The sequence below is a fragment of the Mustela nigripes genome, chromosome 4, assembly GCF_022355385.1.
Source record: "Mustela nigripes isolate SB6536 chromosome 4, MUSNIG.SB6536, whole genome shotgun sequence".
NCBI classification, from domain to species: domain Eukaryota; kingdom Metazoa; phylum Chordata; class Mammalia; order Carnivora; family Mustelidae; genus Mustela; species Mustela nigripes.
Window position 1 is genome coordinate 156427414 of NC_081560.1, and position 24960 is coordinate 156452373.

General features: G+C 40.6%; 1 protein-coding gene across 3 annotated transcripts in view; it reads right to left on the reverse strand.

Annotated features, from left to right (window-relative positions):
* Nucleotides 1–2390: 2390 nt before the first annotated feature.
* The window catches only part of HTR7 (5-hydroxytryptamine receptor 7), an 80859-nt gene continuing 58289 nt past the window's right edge, over nucleotides 2391–24960 (reverse strand). The window contains exons 2-3 of one of the 3 annotated variants that reach the window (XM_059398115.1): nucleotides 10607–11365; nucleotides 2391–4129 (exon numbers count right to left, since the gene is read on the reverse strand). In XM_059398115.1, coding sequence (XP_059254098.1) covers nucleotides 4087–4129; nucleotides 10607–11365 — 802 coding nt within the window. In that variant the 3' untranslated portion in view covers nucleotides 2391–4086. Of the gene's footprint in view, nucleotides 4130–10601; nucleotides 11366–12029; nucleotides 12076–24960 lie in introns of those variants that run through there. The other 2 variants (XM_059398116.1, XM_059398117.1) reach the window with 2 other exon arrangements.

Consider the following 24960-nt stretch of genomic DNA (forward strand, 5'->3'; position numbering starts at 1 on the left):
ATATTTCTTGTCCATTACTTTCCCTTTGTTCTATAATCTCTGAGCATAAATTTTATAGTTTGACTAGAACCTAAGCTTTCATGTGTGTTCTGAGAGCCATAGTTACAATATGTCTTAATTTTCTTCACTCAGCATTTTTTTAATGCCAAATACCCAATGTAATTGTTATCTTCAAGTCTACATCCAATGGCTGTCAACCTCTTTCATTTTCTGCTTCGGATTAGCGTAGTAAATTTTGCTTTTACGTTGTGTATTGATGATCACATCACATCTCTGTTGCTTGGATTGCATAAGCCATGTTTTTGTTTTTTGTTTTTTTAACTTATTTAGCCAGCAGGAGCTTAAAAGCAAAGTTTTTTTAAGTAAAGAAATTACTTTCCTTCTCCAGAGAAGATGTAGATGAAGCAAGTTCAAAGAGATATCCAGTTAAACAAACTTTTGTCTCTGGGAACTGGATCCCCTGAGTTGGTTCTCAAGGTCTGCCTGTTTCACACTGATTGTCTGACCAGGTTTTCCTTTTGTGCTCTACACTGCTTGAACTAAGGAAGGAATGACATCACAACATGCGTTTCTCCCAATGCTTCCTAAATGCACTGACCCCTTGAAAATTTCAGAATGGCTTCTTTGTGCACTGGGAGGGACCATCTGGCTAGCTGTAGATAAACAAGTTTCAACATATGGGCCATAACACATACATGGCTCTGCTCTACTAGTGCAGAAAATTAAGAAAAGGTTGCTCTCTTGATATGAGAAGCTCATGCAAAAGGAGCAGCACCCTGTCGTGGAGGGCCTGCCCTACACTGCACACAGGAGAGCTTAATTCTAGCCCCTCCTGTCCCACTCATTGAACATATCACTTGATCACACCAAGTTTCCTCGATAGTCTCCTCTGAAAATTAACAAGGATGCCAAGTAAACCCTGGCCTTCCTCTTTCCCTCCACCTCCTTCTTTCTTTCCCATTAAGAAATATTTTTTACATGCTTCCTACATATGTTGCAAGCACAGTGCAAAGTGTTGGACATATTGATGAGGGAAACAGACACTATAATCACCCCCTGAAGATGTACTAAACTATGATGGATATATACATTAAATAAATAATTGAAAACATGAAGAATATTCCAGACAGAAGGTGGAAAGCATGTGTGAAGGTCCTGAGATGGGAAGCATCGACTGTTGGAAAATGCAGGATTTTGTAAACATTTCTATCCCTTAAATGGAGGACTCTGCTGAGAGTCAAAATGCTGCGAGGAAAATGCCTGCCACCTCCAGATGGCAGTTCAAGCAATCAGTATATTAGCATAAACTATCTGAAAAATTGTCTGCATCTTCATTGATATTATGCCTATAATCAATGCATCTAATAAAACTACATGAAAATATGATCACTAAAAACATATACAAGCATGTCAAGCACATGACACTGTGGCAAAGGCTTTAAGAATGATGAAACCATTTCCAGAAAATGGGAACTCTATGCGTGCCCCTGCTTAATATGAACATAACAAAATCAAACACTAAGTAACCATCATTAAGTGACAGCTTATAAGTACTGTTTCCTAAGCACCATTTCCCAATACCCAGCCCTGCAGGCTGACAGTTGACACCCCTGAGTGAGAAGAGACATGAGTCATCACAGCCATTCTTGCTGAACATTCATGAAATATGTGTAGAGTGTTTCTTTCAGTGATTTCCCCAATTCTGGGTTAAAACAAAAGCTGTACCTTTGGCACAAATTATGTCATGTGGGAAGCAGTATAAAGTGTCTGAGATTTCTCTCATTCTCTCTCAGTTTCTACTCCCTCCTTTCTTTTGGCAGCTATGCTCATAAAGCACGGTGCACACTGGCCAGCCCCTGTAGCCAAGAAAGCAGAGTTCAATAACCAAGCATTCGAGTCAGGCATGATAAAGAGCCAATGTGAAGAACTAAGGTCATGACCAAAAAAAAAAAAAATTAAACAAACTTATTTAAAAACCTGAGTCAACCCAATTAACCATAATGCCTTGTCTTCTACTACAGGAAAGAAACAGGACATTCCCTACACACTGCCACACCGTTCACTGTGTGATATGGCAACTATCTGAGAAACATATATCTTCTCTCTAATGGCACACTTCTTCAGAGTAAGGACCTGCTTTATCCATCTTTGCTCCCTTGATGTCCACAGTGCTGAATATGGCATAAGCCCAATAAATGCCCACTAATTAAGTCAAGGAATGAAGAGTCATTCTTAAAAAAAAAAAAAAAAAAAGTTACGAGCTGGATAAATCCTCATATTGAAACGCAATAAATTATAGATAGTCTTAACTACCTGTTAGGATTTTAGCAAAACATACAAAACTTGGCCTTCTGCTGTTCTACGTAGAGCAATATTCAAGACAGCAGACCTTCCATTAAAAATCGTTACTTAATTTGCTTTATTACAGCTACAAATAAACTTTATTTGATGTAATGTAATAAAACATTTTTAAAATTTAACAACATTTATCTGACCAGAATTAATCATTTAAATTATGAATATAAGTATATACAGTCACTTTAGCAAATCCATGATTCAGGAATCTGTACAAGCTTTGTCTGAGAGGACAGCACCCACCTCCCCTCTAGACCCTTCCTTGTGTCTGGTGAGATGCAATGTTCAGTGAAAGCAGAAGATATCCAAAATCCACGTTGGAATTCCATAGTCTTCTGGAAGAGAACAGCTACCTTTCTTGTAGGAAAATAATTTTCTCTGTCAGTTCTCTTTTATCAAACAAAACTTTGTGTTCACTTTCTCCCCTTGGAGGTACTCTTCCGATCCACCATCTTCCTGTCTTATTACATATTACTTGTACATTAAAAACAAAAACAAAACAAAAAAACCCAACAAACTATTTGCATCAGGGCCTTTTCTGGTTTACCTGCCTTCATGTCTACCACTTTGAGGAGGGAGAGGGAAGAAGAACAGAACTGGCCAGGCACACATTTGATTTAGGTTACAGAGAACATGAAAACAAATCCTCCTAAAGGAAGAGAATAGTGTTCTGAGTGTTTCCCAGTAGCAGCCCAGGTGACCTCCAAGTCACATGGTTCCCTTTAATACAATGCTGCCCAAGAATTAACAATGTTGATGCTCCATGTCTGAAAGCATCATAACTTCCCATGGAAACCTTTCTTATTCCCACACTTCCTCCCCCAAAACACATGGTTATTGTCTGGCCTGGGAGCCCACCACAGTTGTGTCAACCTGATATCTACACCTGAAGTTTTATGCCCACAGCCATGCTGGTAGACAGCACAGTTCAGTGGCCCCTGCTCTTCATCCAGGTAGGTACAAAGCCTACCAAAGGAACCCTCCTCCCCTCTCAGGACCCTTTAGAAGAAGTGTGAGTACAAGAAAAAGCTTTATTTAGGTTTGATGATTCTCTCCATCCTGAGATCTGTTCCTGAGTGATACCATAACAATACAAGAGTTCACAAAGAAAAGTACATCGGTGGGGAAGTCACAGGGACCCTGCAAAAAAGCAAAACTATTTGACAGAAGCTTGAACCAGACACTGCTCTGGGACATCATTTGTATTAGCTGATGACGGGATTCTGTTTTCTAACACGGACATGCAACACATTCAACGCTACGCTTACCACAGTTTGCTTGGAAAAACACACCCTTCTGTCCTGCCACAAAATACATTCTGTCTCGTAAATGATTCCTGAATATTCACCACAATGCCTAGACTTGGAAGCATGGGAAGTGCGCATTGGAACTTTCTTCCATTTGTAGGGGCTTGGACGTACACAAAGCACCAGAAACGGCTTCTTTTCTGGGACTCAGTTCTGTTTGTGTGCTTACCGCTGAGCTGATCTGGCCGTCTTAAACGGAAAACTATTTTCTTTGGCACACAACAGCACTGATCCACAGAAAAAGACAAGAGGTCACCATCTCTCTCACAACATGCTTTGTACAACAGATCACTCTGCTTGTCACGTCTCAGCCACCCCAGGAAAGGACAAGCCGTGCTCCATTCCGCGGCCTCAGCAAATGGTTGAGTTCTGTTTCCACCTCTGTCTTGCCTTGTTGATTTCGTTTTCATTATTCCACGTTTGATCATGAATCATGACTTTTTTTCCTACAGTAGTCAGAGTTTTGTCTATAAAGAGAGAGAAAGAGAGAGAGAAAGGGAGAGAGAGAAGACAAGAAAATGATTTAGCAGAACCGTAAGTGTGACTTTTCATTTTGTGGTGGGTAGATTTAATTTTGACAGCATTCAGTCATTTGAATCATGTGTGGTTTCTAAGGGGTTATATGAGCTTCTCTAAAAGGAAAGAAAGAGTGCTGTGGCTCTTTTCATAAATTTTATAGTGTCTCTAAGTTGCCAGGGCCTTAATATATTTGCAAATCAGCCCCAGATAACCCATTTAGAAATTCACTTTTATAATACAGCTGTAGCCAAAAATGGCTCCACTCTCAAAAATCCTTGCAAAATACTACTGCACTTATCCCACATGAAAAGAATAATGACATCCACGTATGAGAAGTGTCCTTCCTTTCAGGCCGGAGGGTGCATCATAGAAAGACATATGTGCCAAAACCAGAGAACCCCATCTCCCTCACTTCCTTCCTCCCAGATTCACAGAAGTGGCATGAATCCTGGAGAAGTCTTGGCCAACCACTGAGGGACAATCTCTTTTTCCTTGGTGCAGAGCCACATTCCCACCAGATCCACAGTCCCCTAACTCTGTATATTCATAGGACTTCACTTACCAAACACTATCCACAAGCTTGAGACTTAGGTCTGTTGAGGTTCCAGGGCCTGGCACCACCATACCCTCAGGCTTTGTCTCCCCAACCCAATAATAGTCCTACTCTCACTTGGCTCTCAGGACTGGATAGATGGGTTTTCCTGGTGAAAGGATCAGCTTCTCCATGAGACCCCAGCTCTCATTTTCTTTGTCTGTCACTTCACAGAATGATGCCTAAAGAGAAGGACCATGCTTCGGCTCAAACCCCCTCCAGGCTCCTGGGTTTGTGGGAGTGGGCACCGGAAACAGCTGTATCCCCGATGGTGCTCCCCAACTATTCTGAGGCTGGGGCCTCCACCATCTCAGCACAGAGGAGACACTGCACTTCCCTGCAGCTCAGCGCCGCTCTACTTGGATTGGTTCATGAAATGCACTGAACCCCTTCACCATCCACCTGCGAGGACAACACTGAACGTTCAGACATCCTTGGCCTCTTTCCTGGTCTCAACGCCACCTTCCTTGTGTGGGCCCTCATGGCAGAAGACCTCATTTTCATATTGGTCTCCTAACCCATCTCCCTTCTATTGTGAACTAGTCTACAATGCTGCCTTGGTCTCACCCCTGCTCCAAAGGCTTCATCTCTCTCTCCCCCACCCACACTGCCTAGCTGGCCCTCCGTGCTGACTCTAATCAACCCAGATTCCAGGTACTGCTGAAGACCTGCCCCGCGTTCCTTATTTGCTCCAACCACATCTGTGCCCCTCTGTCCCTGCTGTCCCATCTGCTTTGAGTAGGTCCAACTCTACCTTTCCCCAAAGCTTATTTTTCTTATATACCTATCTATACTGCTTGATTTTTATTTATTTTTAAAGATTTCATTTATTTATATTTATTTATTTGAGAGAGACAGAGACGGAGCATGAGCACCAGCAGGGGGAGGGGAGAGGAAGAGGGGCAGAGGGAGAGCAGTCACCCTGAAGACGCAGGGAGCCGGACACAGGGCTCGATCCCAGGACCCTAAGACCACAATGTGAACCTAAGGCAAATGCATACCTGACTGAACCACCCGGACATCCCTGTGCTTCTTGATTTTACTTGGTGTTATCTGTATCTACTCAGAAAACAAAAAAGAAAAAGCACGTTCAAAGAAGCAAGAAAAGCCAATTGCCTGCCTTTCCTATTCTAAAGAGATATTGCAAAGTGAGAAAGTAGGCAACAGCAAAGCAAACAAGCTGTGATTATTACTCACTGATGATTTAATGAAAACAAGGAGTTGAATTACTGCTAGTTAATGAAGAGGAAAATAGAACGGGGCGTGGAGGGGAACCCATGAAATAGCAAAGGTGTCATTTGTTTCTGGCTTTAAGGTGACATCCCAGCACAGGTATTCAGAGCTTCAGGGCCTTGGTGCTTCCTCCCAGTTCCTACTAGGATCCGTTCCTTTTCTTTCCTTTCTTTCTTTCTTTTTTTTTTTTTTTAAACCACTGGTTTTCATAAAGAAAAGGTAGAATCACCCTGAACTCTAAAGCTTCAGCACAAAGCTGGGAGCAGCGGATTGACAGAACTCATAAAAGGAACCCAAGGTTACTCTGTCACAATTCACCACTGCAATCAACCGGGATTCTAAGAGGCTTTTTGAACAGAAAGGCAATACGATCACCAAGGAGAAGAAGGGAGAGGCGAACGGAGAGCTACTTCAAAATAATTTCATAGAATTATTTTATATGGAAGTATTTCAAAAACGGCAACTTTTTCTTTTTAAAAAAAAAAATATTTTATTTATTTATTTAAGAGAGAGAGGGGAAAAGAAAGAAAGCTAGGGGAGGGGCAGAGGGAGAGGGAGAAGAAGACTCCCTGCTGAGTAGGGAGCCTGATGCGGGGCTCAATCCTAGCACCCCGAGATATGACCTGAGCTGAAGGCAGACGCTCAATCAACAGAGCCACGGAGGTGCGCCCAAAACTGCTTTTCTATATTGTTCACAATAACAGTGTCAAAGAACAAAAATCCTCACGATGTGACCCTTAAAAACAATTTATGGCAATTGAAAGCAACTCCGTAAGAGAGGCTGTCAAATTAAAAAGAAAAACAGAAGAATCCCTGCTATATCACATTATCACACTTGGCTTTGTATTACCAGATTCCGATACTTGCGAAAAGGTGAAAGAGGTTATAACTTAGAACAGACCTGGGAAGCAGGAACAGCTTTTCTCTCTGTCCACTGCCTACCCAAGTGCCTGCTGGACTCCTGAGTCTCTCATTGTGCTGATCAAGAAAATGGGAAGACATGGGTAGATATTTGGAAGGAGCAATACACAGTCTAGTAGAGCATTTACGTAGAAAAGAAAGGAAACCATTATGTAGGGATAAAGCCAAGAAGGCGGAGTTGGGGGCATAAGTGAATAAAATTAGAACCCAAGCAGCCACAGAGGGAGGAAAGGGCTGGAGACACTGGAGGGAGGAGCTTCAAGTCTGTAGGCTGGCCCAGAAGCGTAGGCACTGGAGAGATGGGTTGGGGGCACAAAGGATCCTGAGAAGGTTTGCTGTGAGCTACGGGTTAGACACCAGTCACTCTTCCAGAGACTCCTGTAGAGTTACCAGTTGTTTGGGCTACCCAGCTGGTGTGTACTGAAATGCAAGTATGGGATATTCTTTTTTTTTTCAAATTAATATACAATGTATTATTTGCTTCAGGGGTATAGGCCTGTGAATCATCAATCTTATACAACTCACAGCACTCACCGTAGCACATACCCTCCTCACTGTCCAGCCACCCTATCCCTACCTCCACAACCCCCAGCAACCCTCAGTTTGTTTCCTGAGATTAAGAGTCTCTTACGGTTTGTCTCCCTCCCTGGTCCCATCTTGTTTCATATTTTCCCTCCCTATCCCTCACAATCCCGAGCCTGCCTCTCAAATTCCTCATATCAGAGAGATCATATGATAATTTTCTTTCTCTGGTTGACTTATTTCACTCAGCATAACACCCTCTAGTTCCATCCATGTTGTTGCAGGTGGCAGGATTTCGGGGTAGGTGGGGGTTGATGGTTGCATAGTATTCCATTGTGTATATATACCACATCTTCTTTATCCATTCATCTGTTGATGGACATCTAGGTTCTTCAGTATGGGATATTCTGATTACTAGTCTCTCACTAACTACGACTACCACATCATCCCCCCCACCCAACGCACTGGATGAAAGCTTCCAGAAGCATAGACTGTCACCTCTTCATCTTTCCACCCCCTGACATGCCTGGCATTATACCTTGTACGTAGCAGGTCTCAAAGGTTTCTGGAAAAAACCAGCCACTGAAGAGACTACTTCCTGCCTCTGCCTTCTGATTCATCTCACCTGGAGCCCCTGGATCCATCTCCATCTCTTCAATGATTCCCATTCTCCTATTCACAGAGATCTAGTCAGAAGCTCTGTTCTGTCCATACTAGGGTTTTGCAACTTTAGCATTATAGAATTTGTGGTGGGGTAATGCTTTGTTGTGGGGGAGCTGCCCCTGTGTTAGGCGATGTTGAGCTGTGTCCCACTGGATGCCAGTAGGTCCTTCCCTCTCCCAACTGTGACAACCAAACATGTCTCTAGACACCGCCAAATGTTCCCTGGCCGCAAAACCAACTCTGGCTGAGAACCACTTGTCTACACTAAAATCCCAAAATCCTGGGGCTGGAAGGGGAGAGTCTTCACAATCTGATCTCATTTTACCTTCCCACTCTGATCCCCAAATCTTGCCCCACCCCAGAGCTTAGCGCCAGCCTGACTGTCCTCTGCAGAAGGCCCCCCACTGGTGTCTTTACATGGATGCTGTCTCTACTCTCCTTTAGCTACAAATGCTTGACTACTTTCAGAGACATACTGGAGCCCATATCCTCCAAGATCTTCCCTGATGAGGGTTAGGGTAAGCTCTGAGTTATTTTCCTCTGCTTTGAATCCTTTAGCTTTTATTTTTTCCAACTTTCCATTACTCTCATTATGAAAAGGGTAGCTGTGCATATATGTATGTTTACACTCAGACTGCCCAACAGAAATATATGCAGGACAGGAAAAACATCATGTATTTTCTGCATCCTTCACAATGTATGGCACAGTTAGGAGCAAGAATTTCAAAAGGAGTCCTCCCCTTTGGAAAGTGAATAGAAAGCTATCTGGTGTCAAATTTTTTTAAAACAGCAGTTATTCCAACTCTCTTAATGGAAATTTCCTGAAGTTAATGGAGATTTAGACCAACCATTCCAAATGATTTTCATATTCTATTATTATTTTAAAAAATCAATAATTACAAATCAAACAGAGTGAGATGTAATGAAAGAACAGTCATTTTCTTACACCAGGGGCAGCAAACTATGACCTGTGGGCCAAATTCAACTGGCAGCCTGTTTTTGTAAATAAAGTTTACATCATCATTTGCTTACTTGTGTTGATGACTGCTTTCTCACTGAAAAGGCAGAGATGAGTAATTTCAAGTGACCCGCAGCTAGCAAAGCCTAACACACTTACTATGTGGCCCTCCAGAGTAAAATTTGCTGACCCCTGTCTTAGACTAACAGGAAAACAACACCTAAGCCTCCATACTAGCTAGCGGCCCAGAGGCAAATATACCTGGATGCTATGTTGGTGAAGTTAGAGAACAGGTTGCGTTCCTAGAGGTATTCAGAGTCATTTGGGAGGTATCCTAGATTTGGAGCCTCTGGAGGCCATTGTGATCCATGAGGACACTTTGGCATTCACCTGAAGCAAGGCTGTTCTTCTGGGACAGCTAGAGGGAAGAAGGTGTCCTTTGACATGGTTGTTACTCATCAAGGAATCTAATATATGAAGAATTTACAGGGATAAGAGTCAGATGAGGTGGGATCTAGACCTAAGAGTGCTGCCTTAGTTCCCAGGTCTGTTACCTCTTCTGTCAAATGAAGGGCCTAGACAACATGGCTGACAGGCAACCCATGGTCCTCTGGCTGCTCCTGCCCACCAGGTCCAGTGAAGAGGAGTACCTCCTCCTCTCATGCCCGCCACTGCCCTCTCATCAGCACCTTCCATCTTCTCATTCCAGGTTCTTTGCCCTCAAACAGCTTTCAAACAGAAGGATGTTGCCTCTGCCTCATATTTTAAGCAAAATCAGGGGGCGGTGTGCTAACAACCCTAATTACTCTATTGTCTCCTTCCTTCTTCACCATGCCAAACTCACTAGTCAGTGGGTTGCATGTGACACCCCTATTCCTTATCACCACTGGCCCTCAGATCCCAGCCCCTGCTGCAACTGCTCCTGAGAAAGGCAGAGGCTTCCCAGACACACTCAGCAACCATGGGTTCCTTCCTCCTCCGAAATGGGCAGCGCCTCCTCAAAGCTCTGCAGCTTTCAAGACTTTAACCCTGGCTCCTCCCCGTGCTATCCACTCTCCTGTGTCCCAGGCTGCTTCCTGTTAGCTCGTGTGAATCTGCTTCCTTCCTCCAACAACTTGATCAGCAAAGGATGAGAGCATCACAAAAGCTTTACTGAATAGAAGAGTCACAGCAACAGAAAGCAAGGGCGTTACAAGAATGGGAGCTGCGGGACACGGCTTGGACGCTGTTTAGGGGAAAGGGGTAGGAAATGCCACCTTCCTTGCCCATCACACCTGCTGCAGTCCCTGGACATACCAGTCCAGTCTCCCAGGCCCTCTAAGTACCGGACTTGGGCTCTGGGAACTCTGCTGGGTGGAGGGCTAGAGTCCACAGTGTCCTGAATTCAAATCTGATCTGCTTAGTAGAAAATTGGCTGGCTACGGATGCAGGGAGCCCTCTGGGACATGCTCAGAGAGGGTCCGTACCGGGGGGAGAGGGGGCGGCAGTGGTGGTTGGAGATGGGGATAAAAGGAGAATAGTGATAAGTGACCTTACAGCACAAACTCAGGTCTCTCGGGCCTCTCGGCGAGCTTCAGGGCTTCGTGCATGCCTGCAGCCGACAGCTTGCGGTTGATGTTCCGGTACTGGCACTGGAGCAGGCTGCGGTAGGTGGTCCTCAGATCCCGGTTGAAGAAGGCATATATAAAAGGGTTAATGAGAGAGTTGGCGTAGCCCAGCCACAGAAAGGTCCTCTCCACCCACAGCGGGATGCAGCTGCAGGCCGTGCCGCAGATGAAGGGTCTGGCGGTGGAGAGAAGGAAGAACGGCAGCCAGCACACGGTGAAGGCCCCCACGATGATGCCCAAGGTGGTGGCCGCTTTCTGCTCCCGCTTGAAGATGGAGATGTTTTTCCTCTCGTGTTTGAGGAGTCTCGAAAGGTTGGCACACTCCTCCACCTCCTTCTGGAGCTTCACCATGCCGTTCAGGGAGATGCTGCTGTCTGGCTCCTCGGGCCGGGGGAAACCGGGGAACTTGTGCTTGGCGGCGCTCTTCCGCGCAGCCTTGTAGATCTGGTAGTACATGAACAGCATGACGGACATGGGGATGTAAAACGCCACCGCCGTGGAGTAGATGGTGTAGCCAAAGTCCTGGCTGATCAGGCACACCTTGTCGTCGTTCACGTTCTGAGCCCAACCGAAGAGCGGGGGTAAGGTGATGGAGGCTGAAAGCAGCCAGACAGACAGAATCATTTTCGCCATGCACTTGCCGTTCTGCCTCACGGGGTACGTTAGCGGCCGCGTGATCCCGAGGTACCTGGAGGACAAGTAGAAAGAGAACACGTGACTCTGGGATCACTCCCGAGCACCAGAGGCCGAAGGCTGCTACCAGGCTTTCTACCTACTGAGCAGCTCCATTCCTCAGGACAGCCCTTCTAAGGAGGCATCGTAATGCCCATTTTACAGCAAGGTAAACTAAGGCTTAGGGATGTTATCTGCTTCCATCCAGGTCATAGGCTCAGCCAGAGGGACTGCTGCCCTCTGTCTGTAATGCCAGGCCATGCTTTTCTCGAACCTCGCAGGCTCTCCCGATTCCCCACAGTCAGTGAACCAAAGGTTAAACATCCATTCCCCCCCATGACCACTGCCACTGAAATCAGCCAGGAACAAAATGTCAAGCTGACGTGGGATGTGGTGACACATCCTCACACATTAACCAAGGTCTACCACACTCTAATATTACACACCCACTGATCTCCTGGGTTGTCTTAATTCAGACAGGCTTTTAATTCATTTTAACTTCCCTTTTGCACTGTGGTGAGAGCATTTCTTTAAGATCACAGAGATTTGTGAGATATTAAGGAAATTCTAGGGCTTTGGAATGGGAAGCAGCAAGTAATCATTTTTTTTTTTTTACACCCAGAAAATTCTCACATAAGAGTAACGTCAGAAAACAATTCTATAAAATAAAAACAGCCTACCTCGTCTCTCCTCTCCTGAGAAGGATCACAAAAAAGGGGCACAATTCTGAAAAATAGGAGGTGAAGCCAACATTTTTTCTGTGCTTAGTTCTACACAGAGAATAAATAGTTCTCCATCTCTGCCCATCAAGGATTTCCAAAGCAAAAGAAATTTAGCAAACAGAAAACATACACAGCAAGATGTTTTTGCTAAATATTTAATGGTTTTCAGCTTTCCAAATTTGTTTTCTTCTCTCTGTATTTAATGGTCTTAGCTTCTACTTTAGGAAGAATGCAAAGAGCCTGTAAGAAGCCAAGACAGGTAAAAGCTGTCATTTTGTTGGTTTCTTTAAATTCATGGATGTATATAAAAGATACAGTCTTAACACAGGAAAAGGAAAGGTAGAGAACCCCCAAATTACCAAAAGGTTATTTTCCGAAAGCCTCTCAGTTGGTGGGTTGGAACTTTAAAAATAATTATTTTGTGCTAGAAATAGCCTCACGTGTTTTGTCTAAATTATCCCACAAAAGTCAAAATAGGCATCACTGTAGCACTTACGACAAGGCAAAACTGAAATATTAATAAAAAGCAATCGGCCACGTTTTCTTATTCACCAAGAATATTTACTTATTCCTTCAACAAATATTAATTGAGTTTCTTCTGTATGCCAGGTGCTATTTTAAAAGTTGGGAATGTGGCAGTGAATAAAGGAGATATAAATTTTGAAGGTAGGTGCTTGGGGAAATTGTGTTGGGTTGAATGGGAGGACTAGGGCTGATGCTTATGTGGGAGGGGCTCCTGATTCTTTCCAAGGATTCAGGTGTTAGTAGCACCTGAATTTTTTCACAACTGCTAGGTCCCTTTCCTCAATCAAGCCGACGCACAAGCACTATCCCTAGGCTTATCAGGTATAACTAGGATTAAGTTCTGGCTCCGGAACAGAATGAAGGATGAGAAAGAAGGCATTCTCCTGAGAACACTAGAATTAGAGCTGAAAAGGAAAGAAAAGAGAAAAGGAGGGAGGAAAGGGGGGACCAGGGAGGAAGAGGGGAAAGAGAAAGCAAGGAAGGTAAATGCAGAGTAGGCTTTGCTGTTCGGGAATTTTTATCTGTGTTTTAAGTTATGGAAAAAATTGTAAGAGAATTAACACACACATACACAAAAATAGTAAATGAAGAAACCCCTGAAGCAAAGTGTTGGAACTGACTGAAGCATACAGTTAAGTTGATCCCTGCTCTGAGATGTTCCATTGCTTTTTTTTTTTTTTTTTTTCAGTTCAGGCTTTTCCTGTTGGAACTGCTTTGCAGACCTCTCTTTTCACATATCGAATTTGCTCTTTAACAACTCCTGTGCCTTTTGGATTCTTCCTTGTTTCCGGCTCCCTCAGCAAGCCTTTTCCAGGACTTGGATTTTGATTATCTTCTCTCTTTGCCTGTAGCTACAGCTACAGCTGCTTGTTTCCAAGCCTAGATCTAGCTTCCCAGGTACCAACCCCAGCAAGAGGTCCAACGGGAAGAGACCAGTTCCTACAGTTCCCCAGGTGGCCACCAGATGGCATTGTGAGACCATCTTACATCTACTTATGGGGGGTTGGCATGTGGGTAGTTAGGGCAGTTGGTGTTTACTGGAAGGAGGAAGGAGGATCACTCTTGATGAGATAAGTTATATTTTATTTGCGGGGTTATACAAAAAATTAGCATGGCTGGAATTCACAACCTCATAAACTCCTATTCTTGATTAACACAGTTCAGTTTTCCTTTCCATCCTTCAACAGACTCCTTACTCAAACAGGGAAATTCTATCTTCAGGCTTAATTAAATCCAGCCTTTCTACTGCACCCATAAATAATACGGAATTCACAAAGATTAAGCCTGAGAGATTAATCGAGTACCCAAGGACATCTCACAATATTAAATAATCTCGTGAGCACAGCATGCTTATTCATATTCTAATATACTTAGTCTGACTTATATTGCATTTCAGTGATGTGGGTTGGCCCATATTTGGTCCTTCCTGGATGTATAAATTATAGTCCATAAACTCCTAATTTAGACTCCATTCTCTAGTGGCATCAAGTCATGTCCTACAATAAGGCAGATACAGTTACTGGGTACTACCTGGTACCACCTGGTGAGACTTTCGGAAAAAATTTTTAAAAAATATGAGTGCTCATTAAAGTGTCTGGAAATAAAATAAATAAACAAAAGTCAACAGTTTTTTAAAAATCCATCAACTATTAGAAATATTATGAAAGGAAACATCTCTATTCATAGCAACCATCAAGGAATTAAAATATTTAGATAAATGTTTTAAATGCCAGAGCCTACATGAAGAACACATAAAATGCTACTGAAAGCATGAAGAGAATGCTTGAATCCATAGGGAAATTTTTTAAAAATACAACTCAGTATTATAAAAGTGCCAATTTCCCCTCAATTGATCTAAAAACAATATACAACTGTACTGGAAAATTGCAGCAGGACTTTTCCTCAATCAACCAAATGACTTTTTAGTTCATCAAGTAAATATGGAAAAAACAGAACGTCTGAAAAAGAAGAAAATTGAAGGGATACTTATTCTGTTAAAAAAAAAAAAATAGTACAAAGCCACAGAAACAAAAACTCAGTAAGAATGACTCAGAAACAGAGAGGTCAACTGAATAAAATAGAGCCCAGAAACAGATTCAAATATATAAGGGAATAATATAAGAAAATGCACCACTTTAAATCAGTAGTAAAATGGTGTATGTATTCTTGAAGTCTGACAACTGGCCAGCAACTGGGGTAAGTAAAAATAAAACTGGCTTAGGTTTCTCCTTATTCAAAAATAAATCCCAGATGGATCAAAGATTATCGTGTAAAAATGTTAAAATCTAAGGCTACTATGAGGAAATATGGGGGAGTGGTTCTGCAATCCTTGAAGGACAATGCTCATTCTTAACTATGATATAAAAGCTTAAAACTTTATATAAAATGATGTAATGATTAAATTTTTGATAATTTTATACACAAAAACAAATAAGTGATGTTTAGTTTAAATTAATAACCACTGTGTGCAGAGTTAAAAGTCAAATGACAAACTCCCAGCCCAAATAACAAAATCTCAATATTCACAGATCTCTTACAGGGCAATGAGAAAAAGACAAACGTTGTGATAAAAATACTGAAGCAATTAAACAAAGAAGAAATAAGCACTTGGAAATATGTGCAATTTCATTAATAATCAAAGAGATGCAAATTTTTAAGTGACTTTTGAGCATTTATCAATTTTTAAGAAAGACAAAAGCCAATATTAAGAAAGTATGAAAAAACAAGCACGCTTTTATTATTTTGCTTAGTGGAAGCTGCAAATGGGACGACAGATCTGGAGCAGTTTGGTAAGGAATATACACGAACATTGACCTTTTGGCTCAGCAATCCAACTTCTAGGAATTTAAGAATATAACTGTACAAATGCAAAATGATTAATGTGCAAGGCTATTTAGGGGGGCGGGAGATGGAAGGATGGGTGAGCCTGGTGACGGGTATCAAGGCAGGCACAGATTGCATGGAGCACTGGGTGTTATACGCAAACCATGAATCAAGGAACAGTACATCAAAAACTGATGCTATACTGTATGGGGACTAATATAACATAATAAAAAATGTGCAAGGATATTAATAAACATAATGGGGGGAGGGTGCAGTGTCAATGTCAATAGGAGGTTAGATAAAGTAGGGTATATATGCGTGTATATATAGATACAGATATGGATATGAGTGTAGATACATAATGTAACCATTAAAAATTCTGACATATGTATGTATTTACTAGCATGAAAACACAAAAAAAGGAGATAGAAAACCGTATCTAGTCCCAAAAGACAAGTAGCAGAGCGTCATATATTGTATTAATTTTTTTATGTGAAAGTAGGTGTTTGTGTGTGTGTGCTGAGATGTCTAGAAGGCTATCTACCAAATACGAATGGGACTTTTATCTGAATTGGAGAGTTTTGAGTAGTTTTAAATTTTTTCTTTGGACTTGGAATTTTCTATGCTTAATTTTTGTTAACTATAAAAAAGAAATGAACATCATTTTAATTTCATTTTAATTCTGAGAATAAAATAGAAGATTAAGGAGAATTCTGTAAATTCCTAAGCCACCTAAGTGATTTTGGCAATACAGATGATCTGGTTCATAAAACCTTTAAAAAGCTGATAATTAAATCTTAGGTTGTTTCATTTGATAAGCTTTCCAAAAGTGTTTTATTACATTCATAAATTCACACAAAGGAAACAGAACTCACTGGCATTTAAAATTCCATAATTAGTATATAAAGTAATATTGGTATTCAGGGAAGTGTTTGTTCAAATTATACATCCGTTCTCTTAAATAGTATAAATTCGTTCTCCTGTACAGTATAAATCTTACCTTTGAGGGGGTCGGAAATCTAGATTGATTCTGAAAATTCCCTAATATGTATGGTGAATATTTGTCACTCTACATTTTATGAACATTTATGCTCAGTGTTAATTAGAAAGCAGGGTGCTTATAAAGCCTCCAGAATTTAACTTTAAAATACATACAAATGTTACAATACAGTAAATCTCAGAGATAAAGGCACCAAAGTATTATATAATTGAGAAATGTATGCAACTCACAACAGGGGTTCTATTAAAAAAGGGGTTGTAGAAAAAGAGGGTTAGGGAACTGTAATCTACATAAAGAGGGATTAGAAAGCAAAAGAATTCTGCTGCCTGCCTTCCATTCTAATTCTACAGAAATTACAGGTAATGGTTCTTCAATGAAATGGCTTCTCCTGAGTTTTGCTGCTATAGAATAATAATTTAAGAGGTGAAAGAACAAGGAGAGATTACTCTTTGGTAAGTGTTCGACTTGGAAAAGGTCTGCACACTTAGCACACCAATTTTCGTGAGAAATCTTCCCTCAAAGGTGAAATTCACTGGACTCTCCAGCCCGAAGCTGTCAGAATATCGGAATCACAGAGACTCTTTGGAAACACAGATTCCGAGACTGCCTTCCACATATTCTCTTTCAAGAAGTCTGGACGCCCAGGACTTTGTATTTAGGGCTGTTCTGTTCCCTACCCGGTGTGCTGCTGTCAGAGTCACCTTCCCTTGCTCAGTTACAGAGACTTTACTCTTGTATGAAGACTTCACTTTTACTTTATATATTTCATCTTAATGGCTTGCTTACAGTTGGGCCCCGTAAAAGCATCATGAATCGTGTCTCCATTATGCCAGCTTATTACTCTTGTCTTCCAGTGTGCTAAATGCAAATGAAATAAGCATGGTTTTTTGTCCTAATCAAGTTGTAGATTTTTTTTTTTTTAATTCACAGAAGACAACAAGGTTTTGTAAACCTTTTTGAGAGTAAGAAATAAGAATACTTCCTTTTTTAAGATTTTATTTATTTATTAAAAAGAGAGAGAGGAAATGAGAGAGAAAGCATGAGAGCAGAGAAGTCAGAGGGAGAAGCAGATTCCCCGCTGAGCAGGCAGCCCAATAGGACTCCAGGATCATGACCTGAGCTGAAGGCAGTTGCTTAACCAACTGAGCCACCTATGTTGCCCCAAGAACAAATATTTCTTATACTAAATTTCCACAGTCACTCAGTACACATATATTTATGATATAAATAAGAATTTAAGGCATATACATGTAGGTGTATAGAAACAGGCATGCATATATGTATGTATTATGAAATGGAAACAAAGATTTCACAATACCAAGTTACCGTTATGATTTGCAATTTACTCTTTTCTATTCTACTTCAGATTTTTTTTTAAAGATTTTATTTATCTATTTGACAGACAGAGATCACAAATAGGCAGAGAGGCAGGAAGAAAGAGAGAGAGGAGGAAGCAGGCTCCCCGCTGAGCAGAGAGCCCGATGTGGGGCTCGATCCCAGGACCCTGGGATCATGACCTGAGCTGAAAGCAGAGGCTTTAACCCACTGAGCCACCCAGGCTCCCCTCTACTTCAGATTTTTTTTTTTTAAGATTTTATTTATTTATTTGACAGACAGAGATCACAAGTAGGCAGAGAAGCAGGCAGAGAGAGAGGAGGAAGCAGGCTCCCTGCAGAGCAGACAGCCTGATGTGGGGCTCGAACCCAGGACCCTGGGATCATGACCTGAGCTGAAGGCAGAGGCTTTAACCCACTGAGCCACCCAGGTGCCCCTACTTCAGATTTTTAAAGTGTTGGTCTTACTGCAGGAAATTGATTTCATGACCTAATAATGGATCGTGACCCAAAGTTTAAAAAATTACTAGCCTTCAATGAACATATGGTAAGGTGTTGAATATTATGACTCATCAGGTGAAATGCAAATTAAAAGCACACTGAGATACCACCAATACCATCAGAAGGGTTACAACTAAAAAGGATAATGATTCAAACTGGTGCAGCCGCTCTGGAAAACAGTATCGAAGTTCCTCAAAAAGTTAAAAATAGAGCTACCCTACACCCCAGCAATTGCACTACTGGGTATTTATTCAAAGAATACACAGCGATTCAAAGGGGTACATGCTCCCCGATGTTTAGAGCAGCAAATGTCCACAATTACCAAAACATGGAAAGAGCCCAGATGTCCACTGACAGATGAATGGATAAAGAAAAGGTGGTGTATATATATATATACAATGGAATATTATTCAGCCATCAAAACAGTGAAATTTTGCCATTTGCAATGACATGGATGGAACTAGAGGGTATTATGCTAAATGAAATATCAGAGAAAGACAAATACCATAGGATTTCACTTATAAGTGGAATTTAAGAGACAAAACATATGAACACAGGGGAAGGGAAGGAAAAATAAAATAAGAGGAAAGCAGAGAGGGAGGCAAACTATGGGGAACCGAGGATTGCTGGATGGGAGGTAGGTAAGGTGAAAGAGGGAACTGGCTGATGGGCATTGAAGTAATGAGGACTGGTGTTGTATGCAACTGATGAATCAATGAACCCTACCTCTGAAACTAGTAATACAATATATGTTAATTAAGTTGAATTTAAATAAAATTTAAAAAACTAAAATGATGATGTTGTTGGGGAACCTGGGTGGCTCCATCATTTGAGCGTCTGACTCTTGATCTCAGCTCAGGTCTCGATCTTGGGATTGTGAATTCAAGCCCCGCGTTGGGCATAAAGACTACTTTAAAAAACTCCAAAAAAAAAAAATTAAAATGATGATGGTGGTGATGATGATGATGATGATGATGGTAAAAACTACAATGCTAAATGGTAGGTGAAGACAGGAAGCAACTGTCATTCTCATATACTACTGATGAGAGTATAAATTGATGCAATAACTTTGGGAAACTATTTTTTAACATCTATTAAACTTGATTATATATATGTTTATTCTTTTTTTAAACATTTTTTTAAAGATTTATTTATTTACTTTAGAGAGAGAGAAAACAGGGGGTGGGCAGAGGCAGATGGAGACAGAATCCCAAGCAGACTCCATGCTGGATGTGGAGCTGAACGTGGGGCTCAATCCCAGAAGTCTGAGATCATGACCGGAGCTGAAACCAAGAATCAGACACTTGACCAACTATGCCACCCAGGTGCCCCTATATTCTTCTAAATATATGATAAACATTTAAAAAAAATACCGAAATACATGTATCAGAATGCTCATAGCAGCATTACTGGTAATAGCCCCAAAGGAAACCAACCCATTCCACAAGAATAAAGTGCCTGCAGTTCCACAATAGAAGAATGGGTACATACATTGTGGTATATTCATGAAGTAAATTCTATAAAACAACAAGAGTGAACCAACTACTGCTCAACGCACCAACACAGATGATTCTCACAAACATAATATTGAACTAAAGCAGCCAAAAAGAAAAAAAGAACACACACTTCCAAAACAAGTGAAACTAACCTATGGTGATAGACACCAGGATAGCGATTACCTTGAGAGGAGAGGGGACATTAATAAGTAGGAGGAACTCTCAGGAAAATTTAGAGCTCTGGAAATGTCTATTTCTTTATCTGGGTGTGTTACATAAATACATTCCTTTGGTCAAAATTAAGTTAGCTGCCCAGTCATGATTTGGCAGTGGTTAGAATGTAAAGAAAGAAAGTTAATTTTAAAAATTAAAAGTAAATGTTTAAGAACACATCAAATTTACCATTTGCCATTAACCTACACATCTCTAAATCTACCACTAAAATGGGGTTCCATTATACTTTTAAACCATTTTCATCAATGTTTCCAGGCTGTAATTATAATTAGGACCAGCAAAAATCGAGATTCCCCATTCTGAGCCCGTATTGAGGAAGAAACGTGGCCAGAGGAGAGGGGGAGAAAAGACAGCAACAAAACTCAACAAGATTTGGAAACAGAATAACAAAGGCTTCCTCTTTGAAAAACTAAATTATAAAATAAGAAATTATAGTTTCCCTTTAGGGAGAAAATCAGGCTTAATTAAAATAAAGCAAATCACTTAAAGCCAAAAGTACTTGTTAAAAATTCATATACTGTTTTAGTTTACTGTTGTTACATAATTAATTACCACAATTTAGTAGCTTAAAACAACACCAGATCTGTAGGTGTCCTTACAGTTGTGTAGGTCAAAAGTCTGGACACAGTTCTACTGGGTTCTCTATTCAGGGTCTCACCAGGTTGAACTCAAGGTATTGGCTGGGGCTGAGATATCACAGGAGGAGAACTCTGGCAAGAGTACATGGTTGCTGGCAGAATTCATTTCCTTGTAGCTGCAGAACCCATAAAGGTTGCATCTTCAAGGCCAGCAGGGGAACACCAGCTACACGTCTCAAACCCTTGATCTTTAAATCCTCTTTGAAAAGCACTCACCTGATTTGATCAGGCCCACTAACATTGAAGAGGAAGGAATTATACCAGCATACACACAGGGAAAAGAGAATTTCAGGGCCATCTTAGAATCCTGCCTACCGGGGTGCCTGGGTGGCTCAGTGGGTTAAAGCCTCTGCCTTCAGCTCAGATCATGATCCCAGCTCCTGGGATCAAGCCCCACATCAGGCTCTCTGCTTCACTCTCTCTGCTTACTTGTGATCTCTGTCTGTCAAATAAATAAATAAAATCCTTAAAAATTAAAAAAAAAAAAAAGAATCCTTCCTACCACTGACAGTGATAACAAAAGCTAAGGATACAGGAAACTTCCCACTAAGTGAGCTCAACAGAGACCTTTCTGCTACCTACTCAAGCTGAGACAAACCTTCCAATGAGACTAATCTCATCTGGACTCTATCATAAGGCAATTGTTTTCTGCTGAATTTTTCCACCATTTAATGCAAAAAAAAAAAACAAACAAACAAAAAAAAAAAACCCCACAAAAAGACAATTTAAAAAAACCAACAAAACAAAACAAAAACCCAAAACACAAATTTTCTCTTACTGCCAACTCAATTTTTAGCTACCTACTATGTAAAACTCTATCTACCAAAAACTATCAAAGAATTTTTTAGATAATTATAGGAAGTCATGCAAAGAAATAATGTAAGAGATTAATAGTGACTCCTGAATTATACTTGGTGCTTACTTACTTCAGTTGTATCTGAACTTACAATACAGTCTGAATTTTCCCACCAAAGAATTTTATTCCTCAGAGAAAGAGAGAAATGAAAAGGCAAAGAGTAAGCCAAAATTTTACCAACAAAAACAAAACAAAGGAATGGCATAAAACTTTAGTTAAAATTTCAAAAGATTACAAGCAAGGAAAATATATCTGTTCTGTTTTATGATAGTACTAAGTGACTTCTAATCCCACATCACTCCGTAGAAGCACGTGAAGAAAGGGTAAGTGAGTAAAATTGTTAAATTTCTGAGTAGTATTATTTGAAGTAAATTTGAGGTGATAAGGAACCAGTGTAAAGAAAAGCCATAAAAGCCATTAAGAAGAAAAGCCCCAAAATATCATTTTAGCCAAGGTAAGAAGGAGCACCCAAATCTGTTATCTTTTAAGATACTGGCCTAAAAATGAGAGCTACACTGAGGTCTAGAAGGTGGGTGGTCCTTAGCTTAGTGGAATGTGCTCTGATATAGGACATTTAATGAAGATTTATTTATTTATTTTTATTTTTTTTTAAGATTTTATTTATTTATTTGACAGAGAGAAATCACAAGTAGATGGAGAGGCAGGCAGAGAGAGAGAGAGGGAAGCAGGCTCTCTGCTGAGCAGAGAGCCCGATGCGGGACTCAATCCCAGGACTCTGAGATCATGACCCGAGCCGAAGGCAGCGGCTCAACCCACTGAGCCACCCAGGCGCCCCTTAATGAAGATTTTAGAATAAAGAACAGTCTTCCACTAAAGGCTTTCACTTAGTGGCAGTTACCTGCCCCCCAATCCTACACCTTCAGACTATGGAAAAGTAGATACTATGGAAAAGTACATAGAATAAATAGTGCTATCAAAGAAGGCAGAATGACATGGAGAACTCAACCACACGATGTCAGAACAAACACTAACATTTAAATAACTCATATTAAGAATGAGCCAAATGGAAAAAAAATAATGTTACAGCAACTATACAAACATATTACAATAATAACAGTGAAAGAAGAAAGCAACAGAACATGAATAAACTATTGAAAAAAAAAATCAAAATGAAAGCATGCCCTTAGGTTAGAAGGAGTTTTTTTACAAATAGTTTTCCCTGTAAAGGACCTCAACAAGTACATCTGACCCTTGAACAATGCAGGAATTAGGGGCTCTAACCCTCCATGCAGTCAAAAATCTGTATTAACTTTTGACTCCCCGAAAATAACTCCTAGCCTACTGTTGCCCAGAAGTCTTACGGTAACATAAACAGTTGATTAGTGCATATTTTGCATGAAATATAATTATATACTCTATTCTTACAATAAAGCAAGCTAGAGAAAATAAAATTATGAGAAAATCATGGAAAGAGAAAACATATTTACAGTACTGTACTAATTTTTAAAAATCCACATGGAAGTGGACCCATGCAGCTCAAACCAGTGTTGTTCAAGGGTAGAAATTTATGTAATCACTAAAGCAGGGACTCAAAGATGAGATGCTGAAACAGCGGAATGAGATAGTAAAAGAGACGTCAGAGTTAAGGAAATAAATTGAGGTCAAAACACTAGCAGTTCAGAGATAACAGATAAATTAGAAACAGGTAGGAATAGAATAACATACGTGAAAAGCAAATCAGTGGCATGAGGAGAAGGCTAGAGATAAAATAATGCAGAGGGGGAAATCATATTCACATAATTAGAGGAGGACAGACAAGGAGGACACATGTGGATAACGCAACATAGGTATGACTGGTGTTCCCGAAGAGATGAAAGAGCCCAACAAGGTAGCAACAACACAACATCACTTAGACGTGCAAAATGTAAAAACTATACAGAGATATAACATAGGATATTTTCCCTAAATCCATCAAAGGGGTGAATGCCATGATCAGAAAAGGACATACGACACAGCTGGGAAAAGTGACCTAGAATTATCTATCATCAAGAAGCCCTAACCAGGTAACATAACTGAAGTTCAAGACGTGGAAAGACATATACAGGCATCTGGAATGAGAAAGATCAAGAAATGTCCAAGGGGGAAACAATCAGATACTCAGTAGCATCATTCCATGATGGAACATAACAGAAAAGTGTCTGAAGATGTGAGTGTGGAAGAACACGATACCCATTACTTAAGGTTATAAAATCAACAAAATTCTCAACAGGAAAGAATGTGGGGAATATACCAACCATAAACTCATTTGCAAGACAGGGGGACAAAATGCATCCAACCAAAAGATGAATCGAAATGAAGAATTTAGAAACAAAGAAACCATGATTATCACTAAACCTGTTTAAATGCAGAACTAACACCTGTGGGAATTATATTAGAAAAACAATATAAGTTTTACAAAGTAAAAATAGCATAAGCCACAAGAATCAGGAGCTGAGGTGTTAGAAGACTAATCACTTCAGGGCGCCTGGATGGCTCAGTGGGTTAAAGCTCTGCCCTTGGCTCAGGTCAGGATCTCAGGGTCCTGGGATGGAGCCCTGCATTGGGTTCTCTGCTTGGCGGAGAGCCTGCTTCCCCCTCTCTCTCTGCCTGCCTCTCTGCCTGCTTGTGTCTCTGTCTCTCTGTCAAATAAATGAATAAAATCTAAAAAAAAAAAAAAAAAAAAAAAAAAGACTAATCACTTCAACTTTTTTTTTTTAATAAAGATTTTTATTTATTTATTTATTTGACAGATCACAGGTAGGCAGAGAGGAGAGAGAGAGAGAGAGAGAGAGAGAGGAGGAAGCAGGATCCCTGCTGAGCAGAGAGCCCGATGCGGGGCTCCATCCCAGGACCCTGAGATCCTGACCTGAGCGGAAGGCAAAGGCTTTAACCCACTGAGCCACCCAGGCGCCCCAATCACTTCAACTTTTATAGTAGGGAAGTACTAATATGGTCTATGAAATTTTAACATATAGTTTCTATAAATCCAACTTCTTGATGGTTGCATATTTTCCCCATAATTTTCATGCAATCTTTTAGGAAAGAATAGCATTAAAGTTAACAGCCCTTATTTTAAGTTTGTACTTCCTTCATTTTAATTTTATTTTTAATTTAAGTAAACATTATTTTAATATTTTGTTAGAATAACAAGTATAATGTTATCTTATCTCCTTCTTTCAATTTTTCATCTATCAACTTTCTGTCTATCTATGTGTTGAGTCAGCCAACCAGAGAGCCAGCTGTCCTCCTAAGTGGACAGAAGCATAAAGAGATGTCTAAAATGGTCCTCACCGAATGTTAAGATTGTTATTTTTCCTCTTTGTACAGGAAGAGTTTAGACAATTTGTTACTTTCTTATTTATGTTTTTTATAATTGCTGGAAGTTTTTATGTGCACACGTATTTTTCAAGAAATTATTTCTCTAAAATAATGAAAGTCCCTCTTTAATAAAATAATGGTTTCAGGGGTACCTCGCTGTCTCA